The sequence below is a fragment of the Taeniopygia guttata genome, chromosome 12, assembly GCF_048771995.1.
Source record: "Taeniopygia guttata chromosome 12, bTaeGut7.mat, whole genome shotgun sequence".
Classification (NCBI taxonomy): Eukaryota; Metazoa; Chordata; class Aves; order Passeriformes; family Estrildidae; genus Taeniopygia; species Taeniopygia guttata.
This window is the reverse complement of record NC_133037.1, coordinates 6,996,888-7,024,743: the sequence shown is the minus strand read 5'-3', so window position 1 is coordinate 7,024,743 and position 27,856 is coordinate 6,996,888. Positions and strand designations below refer to the sequence as shown.

The window sequence follows — 27,856 nt, the reverse complement described above, 5'->3', positions numbered from 1 at the left end:
AAAATTGTATTAAGAAACATTGATTTGATCAGGCTTCTAATTTGGGTGAAAAAACCCCAAACACTAGCTAAGAAGCAGAAAAGTCATGCCAACAACTATATTTTCAATGAAAGAAGAGAAACAGCAGTCCTTATATAAAAGGGCTAAGGTAGGTTGGAAAAGTCAAGTTCACCAATATGATGTTTTATAAGGTAACCATGGCTATTTTTTATGCATTTCTTTGCAGCATGAATGCAGATGATGAAAAGTACTCATGGGCCAACTGAAACAAAAATAAATGAAAGAGATATTTTGATGGTAATTTAAGCCTGAAACTGCAAAAATTAATCAGTCCACACAGTCAACAAAGAGCGTTCAGCTGATGCTGCACCACAAAAACACCTTGTTAATTAGATGAGGGTAAAAAGGGTTTTTATCATTTCACAAAGGATGAACATCTTGAAAATCACCCTGATGTATCTGCAGGGATCCATGATGCTGAAGTAGGAGCTGTCCATATGGCCTCTGGATAAAGTACAACTGCTTCTAATGTAATGTGTTCAGGCTGGTGGAAAGGCAGTGGAAGGTGCAACCCAGCGAGCTGCAGCCCTTTGTGCAGTCACTCATGGGCTGTATGCATGATTCTGCTCCACTGCTGCTTCTTGAGAATGTTTGGCATGATCTTCCATGAGACTAGCAAGCTCTCTTGGCTCTTACCTTGCTGGCAGGTGGTGCCACCCCTTACAGCAAGGCAGGGGAGCGGATCAGAAGTGGGGGTCAGGAAATGGTGAGGGTGCCCAGTTGTGACAAATCACAGAATCTGAAAAGAAGGCTTCAGCTCAGAGGAGTCCTCATGGACTCCTGCAGCAAATAATGAATTAAACCCATCTCCAGAACCCCTAGAAATGGGGGCTCCCAGCAGCCAAGATGTTTTTGCATGGTAGCAGAGAGCTGAAATAAAAGGCTTCTCCTCCACTCCAGAATCTGTCTGGATGCTGAAACCATTTTTTGTCCCCTTCACAACACACCGTGACAAGCCACTGCTTGTTTTGGTGGAACAAGTGACACTTGTCTGGGCTGTGGAGAGGCAGCCACAGCCCTAAACCCAGAGGGAAGGCTGGCAGGAGGTAGGGTGGGAAGGATTCATTGCAGAAGAGTTCTTCAGGCTAATAAACGTATCTGGTTAGTGTTAGAAGGAAGCAACTGAACTCTCTGCAAGTCTTCGCTACTGTTGCATGACAATTTCTCTGCTAGATGTATGCTCTTTGGATGCACACTTTGGCCTGGTTTCTGTAAAGGGACTGAAAACCAAAAGAAGTCCACAGAACGGCCAGAACTGGAAGTTCCTAGTACACGAAAACACATCCCCAACTGGCAGCTAACAGGGTTAAAACACCCTCTGATTAAATGAAAGCATCTTTAATTAGTTTAATTGACCATGCCTCAGCCAAGACCATCTGCTCAGCAGCATTCGCCTGCTCTTTGCAGGAGCGATTGATCAGCCATAGCTGGAGAATACAGCATTAGGCTACATCAGATTTATTTTGTTTAATGGAAGAGCTAATTTGCTTTAAATTTAATTACAGGGGCCAAGATTGCTCTCTAAGTCCATAACAGCACATAACATAAGCTGATCCTACAGCTAATGGGTGCACGAGTAGGTCCACACGTCTGTGCAAATCAGACATCGGATGATGACAGCTGGGGTCCCACCTTGGCAGTGATCTCTGCATTGTCCTCCCCAAAAGACAGCAGCACTGTGGCACACTGCTGGGCTGGCAGGCCACCCCACTTGCTGCCCTGTCATGTCCCTCCAACTGGCTGAGGTCTTCCCTGCAGCTCTGGAAGCTAACACGTCCCATCTCAACCGCCCCTCTTGCTCCAAATTACAGATATCAAAGATGCATCACACACAGGTCACTGTCCCTGCACTGGCACCAGCAGGGACAATCATGGCACCTCTCTGTGGCTCCTGGGTAACCTCCACCAGCAAACCCCTCCCAAAGGATGTAGCTGGCAACTGAGGGTCCAGCAGAGCAGACACGATGCTCGCCCTGCCCCGGCACTGCACTGTCCCTCTCAGTTTCTCTGCCCCATGCCAAAATCATTCTTCAAAACACTGCACGCTGAGCTGATGGAGAGGGGAGCTGCCCCTCCTCCCCAAAGGACCACGTGTGCATCATCTACGCTGTGTTGTTACAACAGGCAAGATTTCATTCACTTCCCAGCGCTTTCTCCTTTTGCAATTTCCCACTGGGCACTAAATCACGGCAGGCTCTGGGAGGTGCTCAGGCCCTGACAGGAAGCTGCAGCTGCTGCAGGAGTAATTACAGCCCTGCAGAAGGCTCCAGGCTGCCATTGCCGTTTCCATGGAAATAAATACAGAATTACTGAAAACAGACCATGATGCTTTATGGGTTTTGAGGCTTTTTATCATCTCCAAACCACTTTAACCCATTTTTATTAGTCATGGCTTTGTTTTAAGTGGGAGGGAGAAGGCAGGGTGGGGAGGATCCTCACAGAGTGAAAATAGGTTGAGCAATCAAAAGGAGTTTTAAATAGTGAAAGAGAGTGAAAAAAGCCACAGAGTAAGGTCGATGCCCTGGGAATTTTGAAGGGGAAGAGCAGTGCTGGCCAAAGCTGCTGGTTGTCCATGGCACATGTACCCAGCCTTGGAGAGAGGAGCCCATGGTGGCTCATTGGTTTTTGCCTGCAGCTCCACAGCAGTTCAGCTCACCACCACCATCCCCAGGACAGGATGTTTGTAGGGGGCTCTGGGGTCCAAGCAAACCTCCCACCCTTTCAGAGGGGTCATTACAGCCAGAGTTGGTGCTTAAATGCTCAGAACTGCAGATAAATATTTCATAGACATTGAGCTTCAAGATGAAGCTAGAATAAAAAGGATTTGCTTTGTGTTCTTTAAATGGGGAGCAGAAGGGAGGGATCTGATCCTAAACCGCTGAGGCCCTGAGCTGAAGGTAACAGGTAACTCCATGCTGTGCACAAACCTGGACTCAATGCCCATTGCAAGGCATGACTGGGAATTCTTCATCACAATAAACTAAATTAAATACTTGGTCTGGGGAGGATACACACAAATCAACCATTTATTCTGAGGTGACCTTAACCTTCATCTCGCTGTCTGAGTTGTCACAGTGCCTCACGTGTGTTTCTGCCCCTACTTGGGCTGCAGTTTCCGAGTACAACTACAGCTTCTCTGCAAACAGAATGGATTTAGGAGATATTTTTCAGAAGATGTCTCCAGCTTTCAGCTAAGTCAGCAAAGTCAGCTCATGCCACATGTTGGCACACACTGGGTACGTGTGACCATGTACTAGGCACATGATTGACACATGTTGGGTGTGTGATGGCCACGTGAGGGGCTCAGCACACCAGAGCAAGTGAGGAAACCAAGTCGGGTAGAACCGCACGATCTGCAGAAATGAGAGAGGGGTAGAAGGCAAGACACCACCTCAGAAAATCATTTCTAATACTGACTTGAGCTAAAATCAAAGACTTGAATTACTTTTTTTTGGCAGGGGAACTTTCTGCTATGTGAGAAATGTCAGCCTTTGGACATAGTGTCCTAATTCAGCTGTGAAAATAAATGTCAAAACAGTGAATTCTAGTTTTAAGCCAGCTCTGTTTGAGAAAATTTGGACTGAAATGTTTCCTAGTTAAAAGCACAGGACCCCCAAAACTTACGAAATAATTCCAGTTGCACTGGTGAGATGTCTTTATGCCTTTACATGAAATAGCCACCTGACAGCAATGACACCTGGTGCGTGTTGCAGCCCACCCACACATGCTCACTTCTCTGATGTTTTGACTTCTACATGGATGGACAGAAATAGATACTGAAAAACCACGACCATGCATTAGCATCACTCAGCAGGTTGGACATGCCTATATTTAGTTATTTGCTTTCAAATCTTACATCTAAGGGAATTGTGCTTAGGACAGGTTATTCTGCCAGAGTATATGGGACACTTCAGGCCTGGGAAAGAAGAGAAAGTCTGACTGTGAATCCTGAGAGTTCAGGCAGTTCTGCAGGGAGAGCCCACTCTTCCTCTGAAGCAGGAGGATGGCTTGCACAGTTCACCACAGACACAATCTGAACATCTGCTCCTGCTGCAGGATTAACTGAGCAGCACTGTACCAGCTCCGGCTCTTCTCACTGTAGCTAAAAATGACTTTCAAACACAGCTTAAGACAGAAAAGTAAATCACTGCCCTACGGCTGGGAAAGAACAAGGCAGAGAGAACACCACAGCCTGATTTCAGAGATGCTCTGAATTCACCCATCATGAAGGTCAGCAGGAAATAGAGTACCCTAGGAAATGCCAGCTGCAGCACTTTGGAATCGTCCAACACGTACAGAAAACAGCTCCTCTAGAACTCTTCCACAGCCACAGGTTAAGTACAAAGCAGAAGAGCTAAATTTAAATCTTGCCAACAGGTTCTGGACCAGAAAGACCAGACTGAAACACATTTCTCCCTTCAGCAGACCTCTCACACAGCAGAGGAGCTGCTGGAGCCAGAGATGCTCAGTTCTCATGCTGACTCCAGTGGAGCAGAAACACCAAGCCACGTGGCATGTGTTATGCAAAAAGCGCAAGACTCGTGTATTATTTAAAATGTTCTAGTCAGAGTTTGTGCTTAACAACACTGTAATCTTCACAACTATGCTGCTACGACACCACTTCCCATCTTTGTTTCCTAAAAGCCTTTCCAACTGCATTAATACCTTTTTATGAATAACTGCTATCTCAGATCCTGCTAAATCACTGCTATCACATTAAGAATACACTTATCTCATGCCCCCTGGGGCTATTGTATTAAAAAATCTCTTTAGAAATCATCCTCCTTCTGCACAAACAAAATATTATCTCAGAAGTGAATGGAAATGCAGTCCCAGTGATGCAATCATTATGCAATTAGTGTGATGTAACAGGAGGCTGCAAAGAGAAAAGCATCTCCTTTCAGACCACAGAAGTACCAGCAGAGTTTGGAGCTCTCAGCATCAAACAGAAGACAACTAGAAGGACAAATAGGCAAAGCCTTGCCACCCTTTGCTTCCTAGCCCAGCTTCTGGGCAATTTAACCCTGCACACCAAGGTAAAGGAGAGCACAGACCAGCCAGCCCCTCCACAGAGGACAATGGGCTTTGCTTTTCTAATCACAGGGACTGACTGAGAAACTGCATGAACAGCAGAGTGCTGCTGCTCTGGAGAGAGTCATGGCATTCAGACAGGCTGTAAGGGAAGAGGCTAATTCCTCCCAAACATGGCAGACAAGCACAGGTCAAAAAAAGTGTAGTTTATACATACTGAGAACCACCCCAACAGACTGGCTGCAAGCAGTGGGTAAGTCCCTGCAGAAAGAGCAATGGGCAACAGCCATTTCTGTGCTTCATGGCAAGAGAGAAGCACAAATTGTCTGCTGCTGGCCAGAGAGCTCCAAAGACCCTGCTGGTGTAGCCAGGATGACATGACCACAGATACCATCAAAAAAGGGTCCCCAGAGCAAAGCCTGTGGTTTCCCTGGGTGCCCACCCCACAGCACCAGGGCACTTTAACCACTCCCACTGCACCCCAGGAAAACACCCAGCTGCTCAATGACTCCTGACTTTGCAGCTTTCTGAGGCTGCACTGCACAAAGGGCTTTCCCTTCTGCATAGCTTAGCCTCACTATCCAGGTATTAAAAACAGAGTAACTTCCACGCTAATTCTAGCTTTCATCAGAAATTATGTCTTCCTGCAAAAGCTTAAATTAAAGGTTTACTGCCTCCAAGTATTAGAAAAGACCCAGAATTAAATCCTCCAGGATTAAAACCAGGTCTCATGCAGGAAAAAGGTTGCTTGATGCAACAGGGCAATTTGCAGGGAGCAGCCTCTGGGTTCACAGTGTCAGCCAGAAAGATTCTAACAAGCAGAGATCACAAAGCAGGGCAGCTGTGATCAAACACTGTTTTCTGCCTCAGTGGGAAGCACAAACCAGGAGGGAAGGATCACACACATGCTCACACAAAGCCACCCTGGTCCTTAGCAAAGCACAGGTCAGACAGACACAGGGCTGGAGTTTGTTTAAGTTGAAAAATAAACCAAAACATGGCAGAACTGACACAGTTCTTGACACATCACTGAAAACATTATGGGTTTGATTTTAAAGAATTCTTCCAACAGAGGATGGAGGCACAAAATCTGTGTAAACACAATTTATGAGGGCCATTGCAGTTTTTGTTAGGAAGACATATTACTCAGGGACATTTATCATCCTCTCCCCACTCTGTCATTAAGGTTTGAGATGAAGAAGAGCAAATGCAAGATAACAAAGGCTCTTTACAGGGGTAAAAACAGATCAAACATAATTCTCTGTGTCTTAAAAAGAATTGGAAATGTCTAGACAGAAGACAGACAGAACTGGTCTCAGATGTATTCATTTCAATAAGCTGAAGTCTTGAATTACAGGGAAAAGACTGTGGTCTGCTCCTCCTCCAAAAACTTTCCACACCTTATTCCCTCCGTGACTCTGGCATCCTTTATCCCGCCTGTGATATTTATATCCGATAGCAGGGGACTGTAATCTGGGTCACCAGCAGTGTGGATAGCCACTGACAGCCCTCAGCAAGAGCTGCTGGGATCACAAGCAGCACTGCAGAGTCCTGGCTATGCAACTCTGGAGAACTGGCCCTTCTGGGGTAGAAAGAGAGGAATGGGAAAGGTTTTCAAGGGCAAGCAGAGCTGCCCTGAGGTCACGGGGCTTTGGGATGCTCTTTCCTTCCACCACAGGCACACAGGGATCACAGAGCTCCCTCTGCTTAAGGAGAACCTGTATAACCTCACTGGGCAAGTCTGCATAAGCCACCCACCCTAGGGACTCCCAGAATTTGACTTCAGGCTGTAAGAACCTCTGTAATTTAGTCTTGTGATGTGACACAGGAAGGGCAAACAAACCACTGGCAAACAGCCCACTTAATCACCTCAAAGACCTGCTCACCCAGATACAGAGCTGAGGAATAAAGATTTTCCATCTCAGCAATCCTATGGAATTGAGCAAGAAAATGAGCAAGAGAAGGAGGGCTGTTGCTATAGGACACGTGAAAGCACAACGGGAGCCACCTGCTATTTTGCAAGGTAAAAGAGAGAGTTTATTTTCGGACTCCAACTTTTATACTTTTCCAAAGGTGACAGTGGATTGGAGAGTGAATGGGCCAACTCTCCAAAGACATTGGACAAACCACTAGTACATCAAGTTTCTCCACCCCCATGAAGGAATGCAAAACAATATGTTGTTTACAGAAATTGTGTGGGAAAGTTTTCCAACAGAATGTAAACTCAGAAGGCTTTAGAAAAACTTAAGAATCAGGGCGACAGAGGCCCACTTGGATAGCCAGAACAACATTGGCAGTGCAGAAGTCCCACCATAAACCATCCCCCACTTTCTTGGTAGAAGTTCTCTCCAAAAGAATCTGGTCAGGCACAAAGTTTCCAGTTCATAACAGTAGTATTTCCCATTGGCTAGACTTCCCCAAAAAACACTCTTCCATTCCCACCTTACCTGACATGCATTGTACAGTAGCTGATGCTCAAATTTCTTGATCCCCAGAATGTTCTGGAACATCTCATAGAGCTGCTCCTTGCTGAGAATGAGCTCCGAGGCAGCACTCGCTGTCATCCTGGCCTGTTGCTTCCGGGGATCCTCCTCCCCACGGTAAATGGCATCAAACTTTGCCATCCAAGAGCTCAGGACTGTCTCCTTGCTGAGCCCATCGATTTCTGGCAGGCTGCGCACTCTTTTCTCGATGTGCTTCTTGAAGACCTCCCGGGAGTCGTTTGCTGAGCACCCTCCGCTCTGCACCATCCTGGCAACGCGGTCGCTCTTCAGGAATACCTGCAAAGAAAAGGAAGATTTCAAATGGTGTCAACTAAAAAAAAAAAAATCCCTCTTAAGTACCACAAAAGGTGGTTTCACTGCTGGGAAGCTGCTTATTGACTGCCAGGACATTCTCCAACTCCTCACTCTACTGCCACATGTTGCCAGAGGTTTCAGCTGTACTTTGGGAAGTGTAATGAAATCAGGTGAAGCTCTGCTTTGCCTCCACTACAATGAAATATTTTGATGCAATTAGGACTTGATGTGATGTTATGGTCACACCTCACCAGATACATAAACGACCTTTGGGAAAGCAGGATTTTATTTTGTTCCATCTGATGTTTTAATAAGGAAGTTTTTTTCATAACTACATTTACTTAACCAAGTTCTGCCCTGTTAGAAGGAGCAGAGTCATCTTACTGAAGCCAATAGCATTGCACTGGATTTATTCTGGTAGCCAGGCCCCTGGGAAACCTCTGCAGGGACCAGGTTTACACTCTAATTCTACCACACCAGAGTGCAAGATGGTTCAGCATGGCTTGAACCTTTGCAGAGATGCAGGGCACTGATAGCAGGAGAAAGGGAGGGAGAAGACATTTTATAGAGATGTTCTTCCCACTGCAAGAGCAGCAAAAGGGTCAAAACATGACAGACTCCCACAGACCACAGATGTCCTGAGAGCAACACAGAGCTGAAGGGTTAGAGAGTCAGAGGGATATTGTGTTGGCTCTCCTCTCCCAAGCCCTGAACACAGAAGAGCAAACAATATCCAGTAAGAAAACTGCTGTTTTATTAATAATGCTGAGAACTGATGAATACAGCAGCTTGGGAAGAAGCTGTGCCCTCACAGGGGTGTATCTGTCAGCTCTCAATAATTAAAGAGCTTGAGGATGACCTAAGGACGTAATAGATTTATTTTTTATATACCATTCAGCAACACAGTACTCCATGTTCCCAGATGCTTGATGGCACAGGCATCTGTTGGCAGTAGTAGTGGGTTTTGTCCAAGGACCAAATCAAAAATGATGCTGAAGAAGAGCTGGGCTATTTCCTTCCAATATCACCATGGGAGCACCCACTCCCTGCAGACAAGACAGGCAGAATGCCACCAGCAACATCTTCAGTGCATGCTGAAACAACAGCAGCATGTGCTTCATTTCCTGGTGGAGATTAAATATGAGTGATAATGCCCCAGGTGTGTGCAGGTGCTTTCAAGTAATGGGTGAGAGCTATCAAGAGCCAAGCTCCTGATGCAGCCAAGGAAATTACCACCACACTGACTGCAGGAAATGGTGGGAGGTCACAGTGACCAACCCCACTGTAACATCCTGGGCTCCCATGTCCCCTCATCCATGCCAGGTGCCCAGGCCTGAACCTGTGTGATAGTGCTAATGACTTTCCATACCTACCAGGGCTGTTGTTATCCATGGCCCTCACCTCCAGCATCCTGAGCAGTGGGATCTGGCTCCCCAATTCCCTCAGCCCTGATTCTTCCTCCCTGGGTATGGAGTAGCAGCCACAGAGGAAAGGAAGGCTGCAGCTGGCAGGGAGGAGGCAGGCACAGGGGAGCATCAGTGAGACACAAAGCAGCAGAAATCGTGAAAGAGGAAGATTTTAAAAAAGAAAAAAAGAGGTGTTCTGTCCTATTTTATTTAGAAAACACCAGGTGAATTGCCTGGCTGTAGGATTGCTTAGTAGGGTTGCCAGGAGCCAAGAACTGCCTAGAACAAAATCCTAGCATGGGTGCACACACCGAATCTTGCAGAAGGGAACACACCTCCAGGAGCTGGGTCAGACATCTCCACACCCACAGAGGAGCCCACCATGCCACTGTGTCCCTGTCTGCCCACAGCAGACTGGAAATGGGTTTAATGAAGCACTTCTATCATATGCACTGAAGTGACTGCTGCAAAATGTGCTGGTGACAGACAAAGCTTTACTCATTAGAAGTCAAAGGACCTGAGAAGAGCTCCCCTGCAGTGTGTTGGAGGATGCTGGGCCTGTCTGCGCACACGGGTCTGCAGTATTCCTGCAGGCACAGCGCTGCTTTGGAGAGCAGCCTCAGATCACTCAATTTTTTAATTTGATAGCAGCCTGTGAACTAGCCTAAGACTGACAACCACATGCTTACCCTGACAGCCAGAATTAACAGCAAAATGTGGCCATGCAAACACATTCAGGACAACAGAAAATGCTATTCTGACCTACAATGTCACCCTTATCTTTTTTTTCTCTGCAAAAACACAGTAATTCCCAGGTAATGAACTTATCCTGCACCGTTAATAAGTGGACCTTTTAGAAACACCAGCCATGTCCTACACAGAGATTACCAGTTTAAGGTGTGTGTTTTCCAAGCCATCTTGCAGATTTATAAATCAGGAAATGCTGATTTCTAGATAGCACCCAGCAGCAGAAGGACAGTTAATTAAATAAAACTGAGATTTGCAGGAGCTGAGATAAGCAGGATCTGCCACGATTTGCACAATGGATAAACCAAGGGGAGCACATCTCTGCAGAGAAGGAAGGGAGAATAGTCTTAGCAGGGAACACTGCTCAGGCACTGAGGGTTTCTGTGGCAAGGCTTTGCCTTGTGCCACTGCAGCTGGTGCTGAGGAAGAGCCACAGAGGCAAGCTTCAGCTGCACAGAAGCTGAAAGCAGCCGGCCATCAAGTAAAGGAGACCAACAGCTAAAAAGAAGAAAAGGAAAGTTGTGCTAAAGGACACAGAGTGATGCATTACTCTTTGTGTGGCCTGTTTTAAGCAGGACAGAGCCAGTGGAGGGTCCACTTGACCATGGGCTTGTGTATATCTAGCGCTAATCTACTACTCTTTTTCAGTTTGATAACTTGGGGCATTTATACAGCACAGAACTTCTGCAGCTGACAACATTCAGCCAGAGTGAAACAGGGATGTATTTTGCCTGGTTTTAAGCAGTTTCCTTTTCCTGACCAATAATCTTGCCCGAACAGATTATGCTCCTCTTGTATCCTAAAACATGGCTCATTCCATCTTGAAAACTTTGAGAGCACATGTTCAGTGAAGCTGAGATGATCCCTCGGCAGTTTCTTTTCTGATAAAAGATGTAAATGACTCTCTGCTTCCTTCCTGTACAGAGAATGATGTAGCAGGAACTACTAGACTGGTTTAACAGAGTTAATCCAGAGATAATTTGTGCTTTCCTTACATGGAAGCAGCTGCTGTCATATCCTATAGAGCTAAAATTCTCTTCAGTTTTAGTATTTGATGTTGGTCCCCTCTTAAATTGAACTTCTAGAGAAATATTTTATGTAGGCAATTCAAAATCTTCACCTTCTATGACAGAATAGCTCTAGGAAGAAAGAAGTGCTTTGTAGAAAGGCTAGCAAAAAAATAAACAACACTTATAAAAATGACAATCACTGATTTCCTTCAAAACCAGAAATTCTTTTCTTCTAAGCAGAAATATAAAAGGCAGCATTATGGGCTGCATACAAAGAGGTGCAAAAAGACAGATATGCATAATTATTCTTTTGCACAATTATGAACAATGTTTCATCTCTGGTATCATCTAGTTTTGTATATGCACATCCTCCTCACTCCCCCTTTGCTTTGCAGCACTTGTCAGGCCAAAGGAAAGAGAGAAGATTCTTGCTGAAAATCCCAAACTCAATTGGACACATTGCAAAAGCTTCCGCAAGAACTGAATGTGCTGCCCAGATCTCTCGTGGTATTTTTCACAGGGAGCACATGAGATTTTACTGATTTTGCCGTCTTCACTGTTTCAGAATACACTGTTCAAAAGTACAATGAAAATATTTTTCAGCTCAAAGGAGGGGCAGTCTTCCCCTAATCAAGCTATAAGGATATACTATGGCATAGGGGTTGCTCTGGTTCCACGGTTTACATTCAAACCCTGAAACTCCCAAACATTGTGATATACCAGACATCAGACAGAAGCCACTTTGCATTTGCCTTTGCTTCATACTGTGTGATAATGGCCAAACCATTAATTCAGAATTCAATCCCATCTGTGAATAGGGATGAGGACACAGGTTCATAAGAGCATTGCATCATTTCTCCTTACCTCGTAGTAGCTCTGGACAGCATTTATAAATGCTTCATCTGCCACAATCTGGGTTTCTCCATTGAGGAAGGCCTGGAAACGATCTTTGATTGTCTGGAGCTGCTGCTTACTTATCTGTAAAATAAGCCAAAAGAAGAAAATTTGTCAAAAAAGGTTTATGTATGAGGGGAAAACCCCAGTAATTGATCTTCAATATCTTATTGGGATGCTTATAACATGCATTTCTGTTCTTCTTTGGGGCTAGCAGCAATAGCTGAGGAACCAGCCACACATGGGTATGTGCATGCATGCACTCTGAAGCCTGGCGAGTTCATTTAGGCATCACAAGCGCCTGAAGTCACCCTGAACATCATTTCTAAACAACTCTGCCACCACAAAACACACACAAGACTTTTACTGCTTCAAGTATACTCAATTCAAAAGCAAGCTGCTGTGTGAGTGCTTGGAAGAATCTGTTTTGGTGCAACCCCATCCCACTCAGCCTCTCCTCCCCTTTAGAAGCTGAGGTTTCGTACCAAATGGAAAGCCTTGCAAGCTAGCTGTTGTTTTTTGTTTGGTTGGTTGTTTTTTTTTTCCTCCTTGCTCATTTTGCTCATTTCTTTTGGCTTTTCACATACAAAACATCAGTCAAAATCTGTGGTGAAAGAATTTATTGTTGAAATCCTATGAGAGCTAACCTGTTCTCCTTTTCCTAGCAAGGACTTTCTCTGCTGTCTCTTTGCTGCTGAAAACACTTCCTGTCCAGCATACAGCTGGTATAACTTACAAGACAATTCTAATTCTGTTACAGTGACATCAATAGAAAGTTTACAAGGGTTTATTCCAGCCTTGTAATATAACATGCCATTATTTTTCCAATTTATCTGTCAGTTTAAAACCAGACATAGCTAAAAACCCACCTCTTCAGGTTACAATGCAGACAAAGTAACAGCAGGTGTGTAAGTCATGTATCAGCAATGCTAGCCTAACATCTGTAGATATAGACAACACTCATGCTGAAAAACTGCAGGGATTGAAATGTAGCTGGGACTGGTTTACTGTGGGGTTACCTCACGTTCAAGGATAAAAATTAATTTCAACAGAAGGAAGGCCAAGCTTCACGGGAAAGGAGAGCAGTAAGAATGAGGACAGGTGTTTATTATTGACTAAAAAGTCTAGAGAAGTGTCTTTTTCCCTCATTCCTTCAGCCCTAATGGGCTGGAAGAAACCAGCCCATTAGAATGGAAGAGAATGATTAAAAATAATGGTTCTAAGTGTCTAAATGGCTTTGAATAAAGTATAAAAAAACTGCAGAGATTCAAACAACTAGAGCATAATGAACCTGGTAAACACCACTAGTGATAAAAAGCAGGAGAGGGACCACTTGGAAAATGCAGTGATAAATATCACTGGAGCTACAGTCATGATCTGCTGCCTGGGGTGTTTGGGGACTGCAGCAGTGAACATCATGAACACTGGTAATTAATGCCTCAACACCACGCTGAGGGGGGTTAGTGAGCAATAGAAATTTGATGTGATAATCTGGGATTATCCTACTTCTAATGGAGAAGTGTTCATCAAACAGACAAAGTGAGACTCGCTATGCTCTGCTTTAGAGAACGTGAAACAGCCTTCACCACCTTGTGGGTGCTGCAAAGGTGGGGCACTCCCACCCCCAAACACCAGCCCAGACTTCACAGGGTCTGACATGTGTAACAAAGCCCAGCATCACAGAGCTGGAGTAAGGACCATCCCTTAACCTGACCCACCTCAGCCTTGGGCCATGAGCCCAGAGGAAAAGCACTGCCAAAAGCTTATAGCTTTTAGGATGGCAGACACATAGGACCAAAAATTATATCCTATCTGCTATGTCAGGAACCTAAACCCCCTTTGGAGTGTTTGCCAACAGCACCTTAGAAATCAGGAACCCTTGGGCAACACACGCAACATCAGATGCTAAACAGGCACCAAACCTATCTGAGCTGATGGAATTGAAAACTGGGTCAATGATAAGAGGAGCCAGAGACAATGCAGTGATCGAAAACACCTGTGGGAAGGTGCTAGGTCTGTTTTTATTAATCATTTAATTATCTCAAAGAAGCAAAAGGCAAGATGTTAATTAAATGTATTGACAGTTTTGTATTAGCAAGCATTGTGGATGTCAGAAAGAAATTACAGGGCAACAGATGCTATAAAAAGCCAAGGAAAGAAAACAGAAAAACTACAGGTAACCTTGAAGTCAGGGGGCTGAGGCACACAGAAAGACATACTAAGAGCACAGATGCTCTCAGCTAAGAGGCTTTTCATTTGGGATTTTCACAACATGCATGGCATATGTATTACATTTTTGTGTTGATGTTATTTCTTAGGACACCCTCCAAAAGTCCTTGCTTGTTCAATTCCTGTAATGCCATCTAGCAGCAGTATTTTATCCTTCCTCAGTACTGAATGGGCTACCTTCAGAACGAATGATGCTCCTTGAAATTCCTAGAAATTCCCAAAACGCAGCTCACACGCAAGCTCCTGGGGGCTGTGGAAATGAATCATCAGATTTGTCTCTACGAGAGTGTCAGTTGCCTCTTCCTCAGCCAAGCTGCATGCCAGCATTTACCTCATCCCGGGAAAAGGAGATCCTCTCTGATCACACCTGGCTGCAGCACAGCACAGCCCTCAGCTAACAGGGCCCTCAGTCTGACACCCCCACCAGACAGGAGACAGCACTGGGTATTGATCCATGTCTGTCCACTGTTAGAGATCTTATCAAGGAACTGTCGATCTGAGACACAGTTTAACTGTTTTCATATTAAACATATTTTCTGCAGCACAGCAGCAAACACCTGGTGCAGAAAGCCACACCACAAGGGAGCAGAGGAGACCAGACCTGCAGGTCAACCGAATGTGCCCAACACGCTTCACCTCCTATTTTATGTCTCCTTCCTTCCCCATCAGGCCCTACAGGCATTGCTGCCAAATCCCAGAAGCACTTCTAGGGCAGCTGGGAGGCTGCAGCTCCCAGCAAAGGCTGGAGCAAGGCAGGGGGGCAGCCTCAGCACCAGAATCACTCTCCAGAGCCTTGAAGCACTGCCAAGTGATGCCACTAACTCAGCCACAGGCTTAAAAGAGCACGTGCCCTGAACACTCAACTGAAAGCTTAAGTGCTTTAAAAGGAGGGGTGTTAATTTATCTCCTGTAATTAGAGGCACCAGTGATAAGCTAGAAATCCACATAAAGCAAGCCAACAGCTTCTGCAGATCCAGTAAGGCCACTCAGTTACCTTCCATAGGGTGCTCACAAATAGCAGAGAACAGCAGAATTACTTCCACTTGCAAGGACATCAGTACAACATCACAGCCTTCGCACCAGCTGTGGCAGGAGGTGAAACCCTGTTAGGCTGCAAGCCAGCAGGGGTGTGGATGTTGGGGGCACAGCCTCGCTGCCTCCCATGCAAACAAATCCATGTGCCATCACCCAGGAGACCTGGGAGTAAGCAGGAAAACTGGTGGATTGAAGAGGTTTATTCTGTTTAGCTTCCCTCACTTTTCCAAACATCTCTGATATCCCCTACAACTGCTTCCCACATGCGAGCCATTAAAAACAAATAGTCATTTCTGCATTCCAGAGGGATCGTGGAACACAGCACTCTGGACCCAAGAGAACTCTCCCAAGTTTATACTGTGTTTGCAGCAGAATGTTTCCCAGACCTTTACCTGTCTGGGAGCATGTAAATTGCCAGGTATACACAGGCATATTAAAAATTGTAATCAACTGAGGCAGTGAACTCCTGGCACAGGTACCAGGCATGGCACCCATGGAGCTTTTGGGCTGGCATCTCTTGTGGATAGCATGGATTTTTGTAAGAAGCTTGGCAGATGTCTTTCCCATATCAGACTACATTATGGGAAGAGCTCACCAGTGACTAGACATGGGCCCCAAATGATTCCTACCTTCTTGGTCTAACTTGTTAAGAAAAACCCCATGCCCAGCACAATCTAGGAACCTCCCAATTTGACCAAAGACCCACCTGCCACAAGCAAATCACAGAGGCAAACAAATGAATTTGCTTGATGCAGATCCCAGCAAACAGCACATCAGCATCTTTGAAACAAACATACACCAGCAGCTTTCTTGCTCTGTGTTATTCCTGCACGTACTCAGTCTAACTCAGAGCCAAATGCAAACCTGAATGTAGGGAGCCATGGCAGCTTCTCCAAAGTGTTCCAGCCAGTGAACAGCTGGCACCATCTCTGCACATCATCTCCACCCCCTTTGCCTACACCAGGGAAGCACGAGCACTGCAAAGAGGAGCTGTTTGCCACAGAAAGCTTCCCTGAAAAAAGTTATACATAGCAATGTGCCTCACTAAGCCATCCCCTCTCCAGAATGCTTTGCTGAGTCTGAGCATGCAGGAATAAGTACAGCACCAAAATGGGCCCAGAGAGGCTGTAGCATCTCCAGCCTTTCAAATTTCCATAGTCTGACTGCATGAAAATTATCTGTTTTGGGAGGGAGCCCTGCTTTGAACAGGCAAATTGGGCCAGAGACCTCTAGAACTCTCCTGCAACCTACATTATGCTACAGCAGTACCATAACCAACAGAAGATTTGGAAGGAAGGGCCATCCTAAGTTGCAGATTGCTGACCAAGCTGCAGCATAGCATGTTCACACCACAAGATACTCAAACCTGCTAATGAAGCCCTGTCCATCAGTGTGATGGCTGCTGAAATCAATCAGATTTGGGCTGTGCAGAAGGATGTTTCCAAGGAAAGCCACCCTGTAGCTGAGAAGTGACCCCTTCCCTGCCACACTTGAACACCTCTAATCAAGAACTGAATGTTTGAGTGCACTGATGCCTCACAGAGCCCTTGCACACTGCACATCCCACTGAAGGGTCTTTCCTGCAGGCAGGACATGAGGGTGCATCACAGCACTGCACACTGGTCCCTAATGGCTCAGCCCATCAGCATCACCCCTGTCCCAAAAGCATCGTTTCAGCTGAAGACTGCAGGCAATTCCCAGGGGAATAACCTGCCTTTTGTCCAGAAAGCCCAGCAGCAGTCAACCACAAGATGCACTGAGTTCTTCCTTCTTAGGGCACCTGCTACTCAAGGACCACTGCAGGGAGGAAAAAAGGAATATTTAACTGCTCACTGCATTGTTGCTCTGGGTTTGGTTTTGTAACATGCAATAAATATTTCATTACTCCTCAGCACCAGGTGATTTGGGAAAAATCTAAACCAACCAAATGAGCATCTCTCATCACTGCTGCTTTTACAGTCAGAAAACCAGTTACAACACCAACAATGTGGGAGGGATGCTGTGGGGAGGAGGCCAGAGCAGCCAGCACTGGTCTCTGGCGAGAGGCCAGAGGCCCCAGCAAAGGGCATGAGACTAGAAGAAAAAAAAAAAAAAATCAGGTTATTTTGCACTAGGGAAATGTATCAGGTTGTCCCTCTGCTGATGCTGATTTGCCTGCTACAAGAGAGGGCCATCGGTGGGTGACTCACAGCCCCAGCATTTGGGGCTTTAATTGCAAACTCTCCTGAGCAGATGTGGCTGCTCTGCAAACAGCTGAACACTTCTGGCTTTTCACTGCTCACATACACAACCAGTATTAATTGGCAGTCTCAGGAAACTGTTCCCAGCCACCTAACAGTGCCTTTTCCGGTTGTTTCAGAGAAATTTAATACTTGTTACCAGAAAGAGCTTCTTGTGCTTTGGTTCCTGATAGCCACCATACATCTTTCCAGGGATACCTGTGCAGTCTGACCATATGCAGACCACTATGCACACACCCACTGTTTTCCTGCTGCCTGTAAAATTCCCTCTTTGTGGGTGTTTGATTTGTTGCCTCTCCCTCGGCCCATGCTTTACAGGCCCTGATGAATGCACATTGGCCACCCACTCTCCAGCCACAGTCATCCTTTGTGAGTGGCAAATGAGAAAAAGGCATGGTCCTGGCAAGCCACCCCAGTGTCACCTACTCCTCTCTCAGAAGAGCTGTCCAGCTTATTTGTTGCAGAGAAAATGACTGCACCATGACCATGCCTGGGTTTACACACGTGGGCAGTGAAGAGCACAAACAAGTCCTTTTCTGCCTGCAGCAGCTCATGCCCTGTCTGCTCAGCCCACCTGTGATGTTTGGGAGGGTCAGAGCAATGGGGATCCTCTGGGAGAAACACTCCTACATGTCCACCTGCCCTGTGCTCAGAGATCAGGCTGGGTTTGAGCACAAGCAATGCAAACAGCTCCTGGGTCCTTACATACCAGCAGAGCACCGATTTGTAGGTCAGAGACTGAACCAGCTTCTCAATCAAGCAGCCCAAGAACAGATATTTACCCTGACCTAAGGGTAAATATCTACTTCAGAAATGTGACCAAAGGGGAGAGAAAACCCACTAGAGCAGCCTGCAGAGGAAGAAAGCCCCTTCTTCTGCCCAGCCACGGAGCTACCACCCAACCATGCCTGCCCACAGCACCAGCTCCAATCCCTGCCAGGACCTCTCACTACTATTAGGAACAAACTCCAGCAGCTTTGCAGCACAAGCAGTGAGTGTTAAATGATTTTGGCACTTGCTGGAACATTTCTCCTGTAAAGAGGCTCAAGTATTGCTGTGTAAGTATGGGAAGGCAAAACATCAATCCCTTTGGTTAAGCCAGATGCAGATACAGAGGCTCTAGATCAAGCAGTGCAGATCTCCTCTTTCCACTGTCCCAGACTACATCCAGTAGCAGATTTATTGGAGAGACAAAGCACAGGCTCTGAGTCGCTCTCTGAAATACATGGATGTGCTTTTTTATCCTCTCAAACCCTGAGTATATTTCTTTTCTATGATTCACTCTGCCAGCTAGGCACAGTTCTTTGACATACATGAAAGACCTAAAATGCTATTGTGGCTGCTCCTACTTTCTGAAACGCTGCAGTGCACAATGCTAAAAAAGGAAAGCAGACCCAGGATTTGGGACTTGCCATGATGACTTTCCCCTTGTGCTTTCCAAGCTACACCTTCCTTTTTCAACCTGCCACCACAGAGCAAGCCTAGATGCAGGTACATCAAAAGATACCTTGCCACAGCCTGCTTCACTTGCTATCTTTGTTTGTACTGGGGTATCCATCCAACATTCACTTATCACCCTTCCACCTCCCCCCCTTGCATCTCTCCCCTTTTTCATTAACATCACAGAATCACAGAATTGTTTGGGTTGGAAGGAACCTCAAAGATCGTTCAGTTCCACCCCCTCTGTCATGGGCAGGCACACCTCCCACTAGACCAGGTGGCTCAGCTGTGATTCCAATCAGGAAATTCTGCTCCTGCCTACAAGTTTCTTTCTCCTCTGTGTCTGCCCCTGGCTGGTCCCTCCTCTGCAGCTGATGTGCTGGCAAGTAACCCCAAGATGGAGCCACCTGACAAGAGCACAGAAAACTTGGAACTTTTTCCACCTTTGATCTTATTTTACCTAAGCAAGCCATTAGCAGGGTGAGTTTGTGACAGATCCAACAGAGTAAGCTAGCCCTGCTGGGTGTCTTTCTGCATACCATCAAACAGATACGGGGACCTATTTTTTACTGCTAATAAAAATACGACTTTGATCTTAGAAGAATAGAAAAGCCAGCACAAAACAGGAGCAAGAAATAGCAATGATTAAATACTCGGCCAGTGACTGAAGATGGGCTGAGGGGTGATTGCTGCTCTGGGAAACCTCCCTGGTGACTTCTGCTGTGCTGGGAACCTTGCCTGGTGAGGTCTGCTGGGTAAAACACATCATTGTGATGTGGCAGCTTTCAGCAGAAAACCCAGCGTCATGCTGCCTGTGGTAAAAGTGCAGCTGCTCTGTTAATAAAACAGAAAAAACAAACCCATAAAAACACTAGCAGATATACAGCTAGGAAATAAATCCAGGAGACAGGTAGAATGGAGGCTGTGTAGAATGGGCAGAGGGAGAAGCAAAGCTCCCCAACACTGGATGCCCCCTTTTGGGTGCCCCAAAATACCTTTACTCCCAGGCTTACTCTGCAGATGGATTATCTCCTCCTCTTCCTGGCTCAAACACCTTCCTGATTCACTCCCAGTCCCAGTCCCTGTCTGATTAACTTCAGTTCCTGAGGGCCACAACACAAGCACTTACACAGCCTGTTCCAGCAAACCCTGCTAGCAAGGGCCTGGCCAGAGGGGCACTCTGAGACATGTTTGCTCTGACTGCTCTAGGAACTCTCTAAATGCAACAGACATAGCTTGGCCTTGCCCTTTCACTCCACTAGCGCAGTACATGTGGTACATACAGTGCATTGCTGCTCTGAGACCTCAAAAAATGCTTAACCCAGGAAAAAGGATCTAGGGAAGATCTTCCTTCTCCTCTGGAGCATCACAGGCAGTCTTGGAAAGTAATATTTTCACTCCTTTTTTTCTGTTGGATGGAAAACAACACATGGTCTAAGGAAGCCTGTGAGTGTTAATGTGACACAGCTTTTGAGGCTACTCCCATCCTTTCATGCCTCAAGACCTTGGTGTGCTGCAGTGGAGGAGGGAGGTAGGAAGCTGGAGAACATCACAGGTCCTTCTCCATGAGACAGCCATGTCCAGACCCTTGGAAAAATCAGGAACAGGCTGGGCTATGATCCTACTAGAATTTATATTTATTTCAGAACATTCTGAGGACAAGTTCCAGAACTTTGATGTTCAGAACCTGATGGAAAGGAAGTAAAAAAGGCAGTTTGGGGTATGGATATTACACATCTATTTCCTAATGGCTGCAAAGCCCTAAGCCTCCTGCTCTGTCACCATCACAGGTATGCAAAACCTCTCATTCAATCCTCTGCAATAGATAGCTGATACTGTGTTTATTTGATATTTTTTAAAAAGTGCAAAATCTTTTACAAGGTCTACAAGGGAGCATTCACAAACAATTCCTAGGTGCCCAAAAGAAAGAATTGTATAGAAGTGATGGTTTTACACTGCTGATCAATGTGGCCAGTGCCCCTTAGACCAGGAACACTCTGCCAGCCCCTCCTGAGGAGAAACTAACAGCACAGAACCTCTTTTCACCAGCTGGGCCAGTGTTATTTGGACAATTCAGCACACTGAAGATCAGTAACCCTTATTGCTGCTGACACTACCCAAGTATCTCCATTCTTGGACTAGGGGCTAGGAATGGCCCAGTATATTATGGGTTTGGAGATCCCAGGCACAACCTAAGGACAGTTACATATCCATAAACAAACTGATCCACAAATAGTGGTAAGGGATGAGGTGGGAACAAAAGATGGTCTGTTCTGGGATTCAAGCAAGTCCTTGCTGTCCAGTAAACCCATTTGTCTGTTCCCTCTGTGCTGCAGTTCCCATTTGTGAAGGAGAGTAACAGCATTTTGTTTCTCTCCAGAAGTGGCTACATGCATGAAAAGACTGAGAGCCTCTCACAGATTACGATGGTGCATATCCAAGAAGAAAAGCAAGCTACTTTTAGAGACACTTAAATTACTATTTGTACTATTTCCATCTCTGTGTTCCTATTCCAGGCAGATCTTACAGACTGCAGAAGCCAGTCATCCTTCCTGGTTAATACAGCAGTTCATGCTGACTTAAAAATATTAAACAATCAGAGCTAAAGATCTCCTACTGACACTTCAGATGTCCAAACAAGAAACCCAAGCTTCTCTGTATTCTTTTTTAAGGTAAAAAAAAAGTACATCTACCATCACTGGTGTTATTTTTGCATCATTTTCATCATTAAATGCTGCCTCTCCTCCATGTCACAACCTATTTTAAAAACAGTTCTTACTGAGCAGAAGTGGCAGACAAATGAATGGAGAATCAAGGACTCCTGGTGTGTCACAGCTTCTGTGAAAATGCTGGTTTCAGCCTGGCAGAGTTAGCAGGGGAGGGAATGTCTTTGATGGGAATGAACAAGATGGCAAGAAACGAAGAGGAGCTCCCAGGCAGACAAGGCTGAAATGGTGAGTCCTGCTGTGGGCACCCCATATGCCCTTGCTGCCCCTGCCAAGAGGTGAGGAAAGCACCAGCCCCCAAACCAGAGGGCTGCTGTCTGAATCAACATGAAATTGCACTGTTGGAGCAGAAGAGGAAGCAGATGCAGGTCTGAGCAATATTTCTTTTCCAAGGAAAGCACATTTTCAAAGCAGCCCACTAAGAGACATGACCTACTACACACCATGGCTCTGGCTAAGTACAACTTGTCATGTTTGAAATTTTCCCTTATTCCATGCATCTGCTATGAGTTCCAAGAAACAAACAAAAAGAAAGAAAACACTCCAGATTTTAAGAAAATCTGTGTAAGAGCCAAATACATATCTGATCCAGTAAAAGAGAAGCTGTCTCCTTCAGACAGCATTTGAAAAAGGTTCAATCAATCAGTCAAGCCAGAACAGAATTTGCTTCTAGATAGAAAAACAAGAGAAAAGGTGTGAAACTGTAGTGCACGTCCTCCTCCACCTCACATTTCCTGCTAAAGTGAGTAATATCAGGTTTTACAAGGGCATGTTGTTCGGAGCTGGAGGAGAAAGTTTAGTAAAAGGTAGTTTGTTCTGTAGCAACAAACTACTGCAAGAAAACAGCATTTCAACTTTCCATGCCCACCACCAGGCAGAGACATGGGAATATACCTTCACAGGATGGCTGGTATGTACCTGGAATAGCTGAGAATGTCTGTCTGCTCCTTCAAAGACGTCTGGGAAATTCATCTGCAATAACATCATTCCACTGAGGTGATTTACTATTCTTTAAATACAGGCTAAAATTAAAATTATGTTAAAATTATCCAATTAGTTTCACACAGTTCTAGTCTTTGGACCCAGTTTCCATCAGGAGGCTGAAAACAAAGGGGCAAATCTTGCAAATTATCTGAGGCATCACAGAGATGGGATGAAAGCCCCATGGGGACACACCCCCAAGGGTGGCTTAGTGCAAGCAAGTGCTCAGATTTCCAGGCTTGGAGCAAATTTACTTGACAGGGAAGGCTGGAGGAAGCAGTGACCTTTTCTCAGCTTTAGGCTGTAAGCATAAATGAAACCCAGCTTGGGCAGTCATGGCACACGCAGCCTGCGTGCAGTGTGGGTAGGGCTCACACTGGCATCTGCAAGGGGGCAATTAACTGCTTGCATGAAATTAGGCATGAATTCAACCATGGTTTTCAAGATAAGGGAAAGGCCATTTGCTGGCTGACAGGCTCTGGAGTCTGCAGTGACCAGTCCAAGCCTTGCAACCCACGGAGATCTCCTGGGGAACTGGTGGAAGGACAGGGGTGAGGCACCTGAGCTGAGCCCAGCTCGGCATCGGGACCTTCCCCACGCAAACCCCACTGGTGGAATGAGAGAAGCAACACCACAACCTGGACTGAATCATCCCTGGGGGCCTGGCTGAGGCAAGAGGGAAATCCTGGCTCCCTGAGCGAGTAGCCCTCTGCCCTTGGTGCCTCTGGCCAGCATGCTGCCTGTCTTTTGCCTTTCACCTTTCACCTCCTGCCAAGTTTAATTAGAGCTAAAGAACATCCCCCAGAGCTGCCTGCTGTGACCCAGCACCAGCCACCCAGCCCCAGCAGCAGCACCCAACTGCACAAATCTTTCCTGTTGGCTCCAGAGCACATGGAGCAAATGCAGATAGATCTAGTCTGATCCAAACACCTTCCCATCAGCCTGGAGACACTGTACTGGTAAACTGGATGGAAAAAAAAAAAAAAAAACCACAAAAAAACCCAAAACCCCCCAAAAAAACAAAACAAAAAAAACCCCAACCAAACAAAAAATCACACCAAAACAAACAAACAAAAAAAAAACCCACCAAAACCCACAAAAAAATAAGCCACCTAAAAGAAGCCTTTTTTTGTGCCTCTGATAGGCTGTGGGGCTTTTTTTGGCCAAAGGTTAGAGAGAGTAGTTTGAAACATCCAGATTTCCTAACAAACCTAAAAGAGTAAATTTGGTACCTCTATTGTACATTAACTCTCTAAAGTCTGGCAATTTTCAACAAAGCAGTTGCATATGGCCCTACATAAAAATCCTCTCCAAAAACACATGCCTACATATTAAAAACTCTCTCATTTAAGCCAAGAAAGCTGTTTTAAGGATTCCTGTGAAGTGTAGTATATTGCAGGCTGTCTCCAAAAGAAGGAAGATTCCTTTTTCTGCTTTGGGCTTAAGGCAGAATAATTTTAAAGGCTTTGAGTGAATGATGAGCTGTGTGCATTTCTGCTGGGAGGGTCAGAGCCCCCTGCTATCCTCTTCCCATCAGATTAGCTGTCTCTGCTCCTCTTTTGCTGCAGGTTGTGCAGAAGAATTGCAAGCTGATGCTACAAGACCAGTGACCTGCAGCAGAAGGGGATGTAACAGATGGAGTAAATATCCTCTTCAACACACCCCCAGAATATGTTGTCCAAGCTCAAAATCCAGATTTCCTATATGTCTTACACTACCTTACAGTGGCTAAAAATCCAGGAGGAGGGAAGAGAGCAGGCTGTGCACAAAGGGAGCAGAACACAGTCCCAAAGAGCAGGAGGGAAGAATTGCCTGTTGCTACATCAGGTCATGAGTTTGTCTACACATTAAGAGTTCAAGTTAAACCCTCTGCAAAAAGCAGCAAAGCTACTGCAGAACTGAAGCATATCATTTCAGAGGAGTGCTTGTAGGAGCAGAAAAACATGTGAGCATACAGAAAGAGGAAAAGACAAAATGAAACTATTCTTCATAAAAGACAGCTGTGCTAGCATTTGCCTACAGCATTCTCCATCCTGGAGCTTCCCTTCTGCTTCTGCTGCAAGAGATCACTGAAACCATAAAGTCAAAACCACAAAAAAAAAGGGAAAATAAGCTCCCCAAATGAGCACAATGCATTGAATCAATACTCTCATTTCCCTCCTCCCAATAAGTGTGAGGAGCGAGCTATGTCCTAGAAACAGGTCTGTGCAGGTGGCAGATCCCAGAGCTTGGGGGCAGCTGGGCCACAGTACTCCATGTTACTCTGATCCCATAAAACAGATCTCATATTATGCTGCACATGCACAGACAATCCCACCTCACCTCAGCCTACAGCATGGATTGTCTTTTTTTTTTAAACTCAAACATTCCTATTAGAAGCCTCAGCCTACGCTGAAGAATTAGAGATAACTGGTACCCGCAGAAATTGGAAGGAAAAACACTAATCTTAAATATTGCTTAAATAAAAGCTGCAGAGCTCAGGATGTGGGAATGCAGTCACTTACCTGAAAATGCCCCAAAATATTTCAATGAAAGAAGCTTGGAGTTTCACTCCTGGTGCTGATTGCTGGGCCAGCACCAGCACAGCCAGTGATGGCTTCTCTCCTGGCATGACACACACTGCAGAGGGGGCCCACACAGCCTGCTCCTGAACAGGCAGCCCTGACTGACAGTTGTCTCAGAGATAAATGCTTTCCCAGCCCTCTGGAATATCAGCAGCGAGCTTCCCTGGCAGCTGGATGAGGAGCAGGCACGCTGGAGGATGGGCAGGGAGCCCGTGGGGCGTGCAGGTCACGGCAGGTGATGCCAGGTACCAGCTGCACTGGCTCATGCAGCTCCTTTGGCCTCAAAACCTCATGAACAAGAGGGGACCAGGCTCAACTGTGACCAAGGAAGTTTTGTCCAGAAAGCTGGGCCAGGCTGGGGTGTGAACAAAGGGGAAATGCCAAAAGCAGCACAAACAAGCCCATTCCCCTTTGTTCCATACTGGCAGGGCTTTCTCCAGCAATGCCAATGATACTTTGCCATCCAGCCCCTCCTTGTCTGCAGTTTCCAAATGTCAGAGTTTTACACACAATGGTTTCTTGAGTGGGCAAGTATCCTGCCCACACTGACAAGAGAAGGACGAACTGGTGGGAACCTTTGTTCCACCTCCAGCTCATTTCCAGCCAGGTTTCAGCACTTGGCTTGACCCACGCAGCAGAGAAAGCTGCCAGGCTCCAGCTGAAACCCTGGCTGTGGGCTCAGAAACTTGGACATTATGCATGCTGTAGCAAACAAAATCAGCAGTAAAATAGTCCTCACCAGGAAATATTGGAAAAAAATGCCAGGGAAGCTGGCAACAGAAGTCACTTGAGAACTCCAGCACCCCTGCCCATCAGCTCCAGTCCTGGAGAAGATACTTTTGCCTTCACTAACTAAGAGCTCAAGTGTTTCTAAGAAGCAAAGTTGCCCAAACCTGAATACAGAACTGCTGGGCACAAGTCACTTCTGGTTGATGTCTGTCTTTGCAATTTCACTTTTCTCTCTGATGCTATCCCCCAGGATACATTAAAGCTCCCCTTAAATTTAGGTAGCAAATGGAAATTTTTATTTCCCTTAATCTTTTGAACTGTGACTACTTCTTTACAAACCATGTACTATTTTTGAGCTTTGTGATTAATTCCTTAGACATTTTTTTACAGAAATGTGCAAAACAAATCCCAATTCTTCCTGGTACAATGGAGAAGCAAAGAAACTAAAGATAAAATCAGAAAAAAAACCCCAAAAAACAACAAAGAAAGACAGAAGCCTTTGCCACATTGCAGGCTAACAGCAAGAACAAGATAGAATAAAGATGCTTATCTTGAGCAAGAGAGCCTGCACAACATGAGTCAGTAAGAGCAAGGCACCCCTCAGCCTGTTTGGGAGATTTCTGAATGGGGCTGGTAGCTGAGCCCTCTGCTAAGCTGTGCACAAATCCTCTTTCCCTACGGGCTGACATTTGCGTGGTGACAGGCTGCATTTCCTGCTCAGGGGCTGCTGCTGAAGAGGGAGAAATGTACCCTGTAGCTATGGAAGGCCACAGGGAAAGCCTCTGAAGCTCTGTGTCCAAGGCTGGAATTCAAAAGACCTTTTTTCCCTTATTCTTGGTGCCTGAGAACCAGCATTAACCCCCAGCACACTCCTCAGCTTTACAGGCTCTTCCCAAGAAAGAAAACAACAGAACATTAAGCTGGCACAGTGAAGTGACAGCAAGACCCCTTGCAGTAAAATCTCTGTGTGATGCAGAAGGAATTACCCCCACAATTTCACTCCTGTCAGACAGCAGAGCACAGCACAGGGGGTGCTGTGCTGCTGATGCCAGAGTGTAATTTCCATTAGTGCTAATAGGAACTACTGACAGAAGCAGCAGCCAAGAAGCCAAAAAGCCTCCAGTCTTGATGAGTGCCTTTGATGAGTACAGAACTGCATTAAGTCAGTCCCAGCAGCTGTACCAGGGAAATGAACACGGCTGTGAGCATGAGAAAAGAGCCAGGACTCAGGCTCCAAGGAAGGGCTGGATCTCAGCTGGGATGGGGCATTGGAGCTGGAGCAGCACAAATGGCCAGTGAAGTGCCAGCAATGGCACAAGCCAAACCCCACTCCAGTGTCCACATGACAGTCAGTCACAGTCCTCAGTAGCAAGCTTGAAGGAACCAGGTGGCCACTGCAGCATTTCTTGCAGCTACTCCACAAACAGCTACTGCCAACAACCACCAAGCTCCTTGGGATGGGGCACAGAAAAGCATTTCTATCCCCAGTGGAAACAAGATAGTTCACAAGAAAGTGTAGGTTTGAAAAAAACAGGGCTTGGGATCACAAGATGACATAACAAACAACAAAAGGTGGGCCACGAAAAAACTGCATGTATGGAAGTACAGGGGCTTAAAATTTAAAGACATTGTTTCGGTCCCTCTTAGGGTCCAGCAGTTCCAACTGAGAGAAAAGGCCATCATTACAACCATGATTTCAAATCATCAAAGATTTTTTGGATAAGAAAAGGCCTAGAGAAAATTCATCCCCAAGATATGAAAATAGATTTTTATTAACTAGAGAAAAAGCCAGATACAAATCACAATCCCCCGAGAACGGATAAACGAGACGTCAAGGTTATTTTCTTCCAAACAGTTTAATAAGCAGGTGCTGAGCTGGTGGTGGCCATCTCCCTGGTGTGCCACACCAGGCGAGTCGCTGGCACAGCCTTGGCACCCACAATTTGCAGCAAAACCATCAGGTCTC

General features: G+C 45.8%; 1 protein-coding gene across 13 annotated transcripts in view; it reads right to left on the bottom strand.

The window, feature by feature from the left end:
* Positions 1-27,856, bottom strand: part of CADPS (calcium dependent secretion activator) — a 206,109-nt gene that overhangs the window by 153,754 nt on the left and 24,499 nt on the right. For all 13 annotated transcript variants that reach the window (XM_072934705.1, XM_072934712.1, XM_072934707.1 and 10 more), the window contains exons 2-3: positions 11,917-12,030; positions 7,539-7,871 (exon numbers count right to left, since the gene is read on the bottom strand). In XM_072934705.1, the coding sequence (XP_072790806.1) occupies positions 7,539-7,871; positions 11,917-12,030 (447 nt within the window). The remainder of the gene's footprint in view (positions 1-7,538; positions 7,872-11,916; positions 12,031-27,856) is intronic.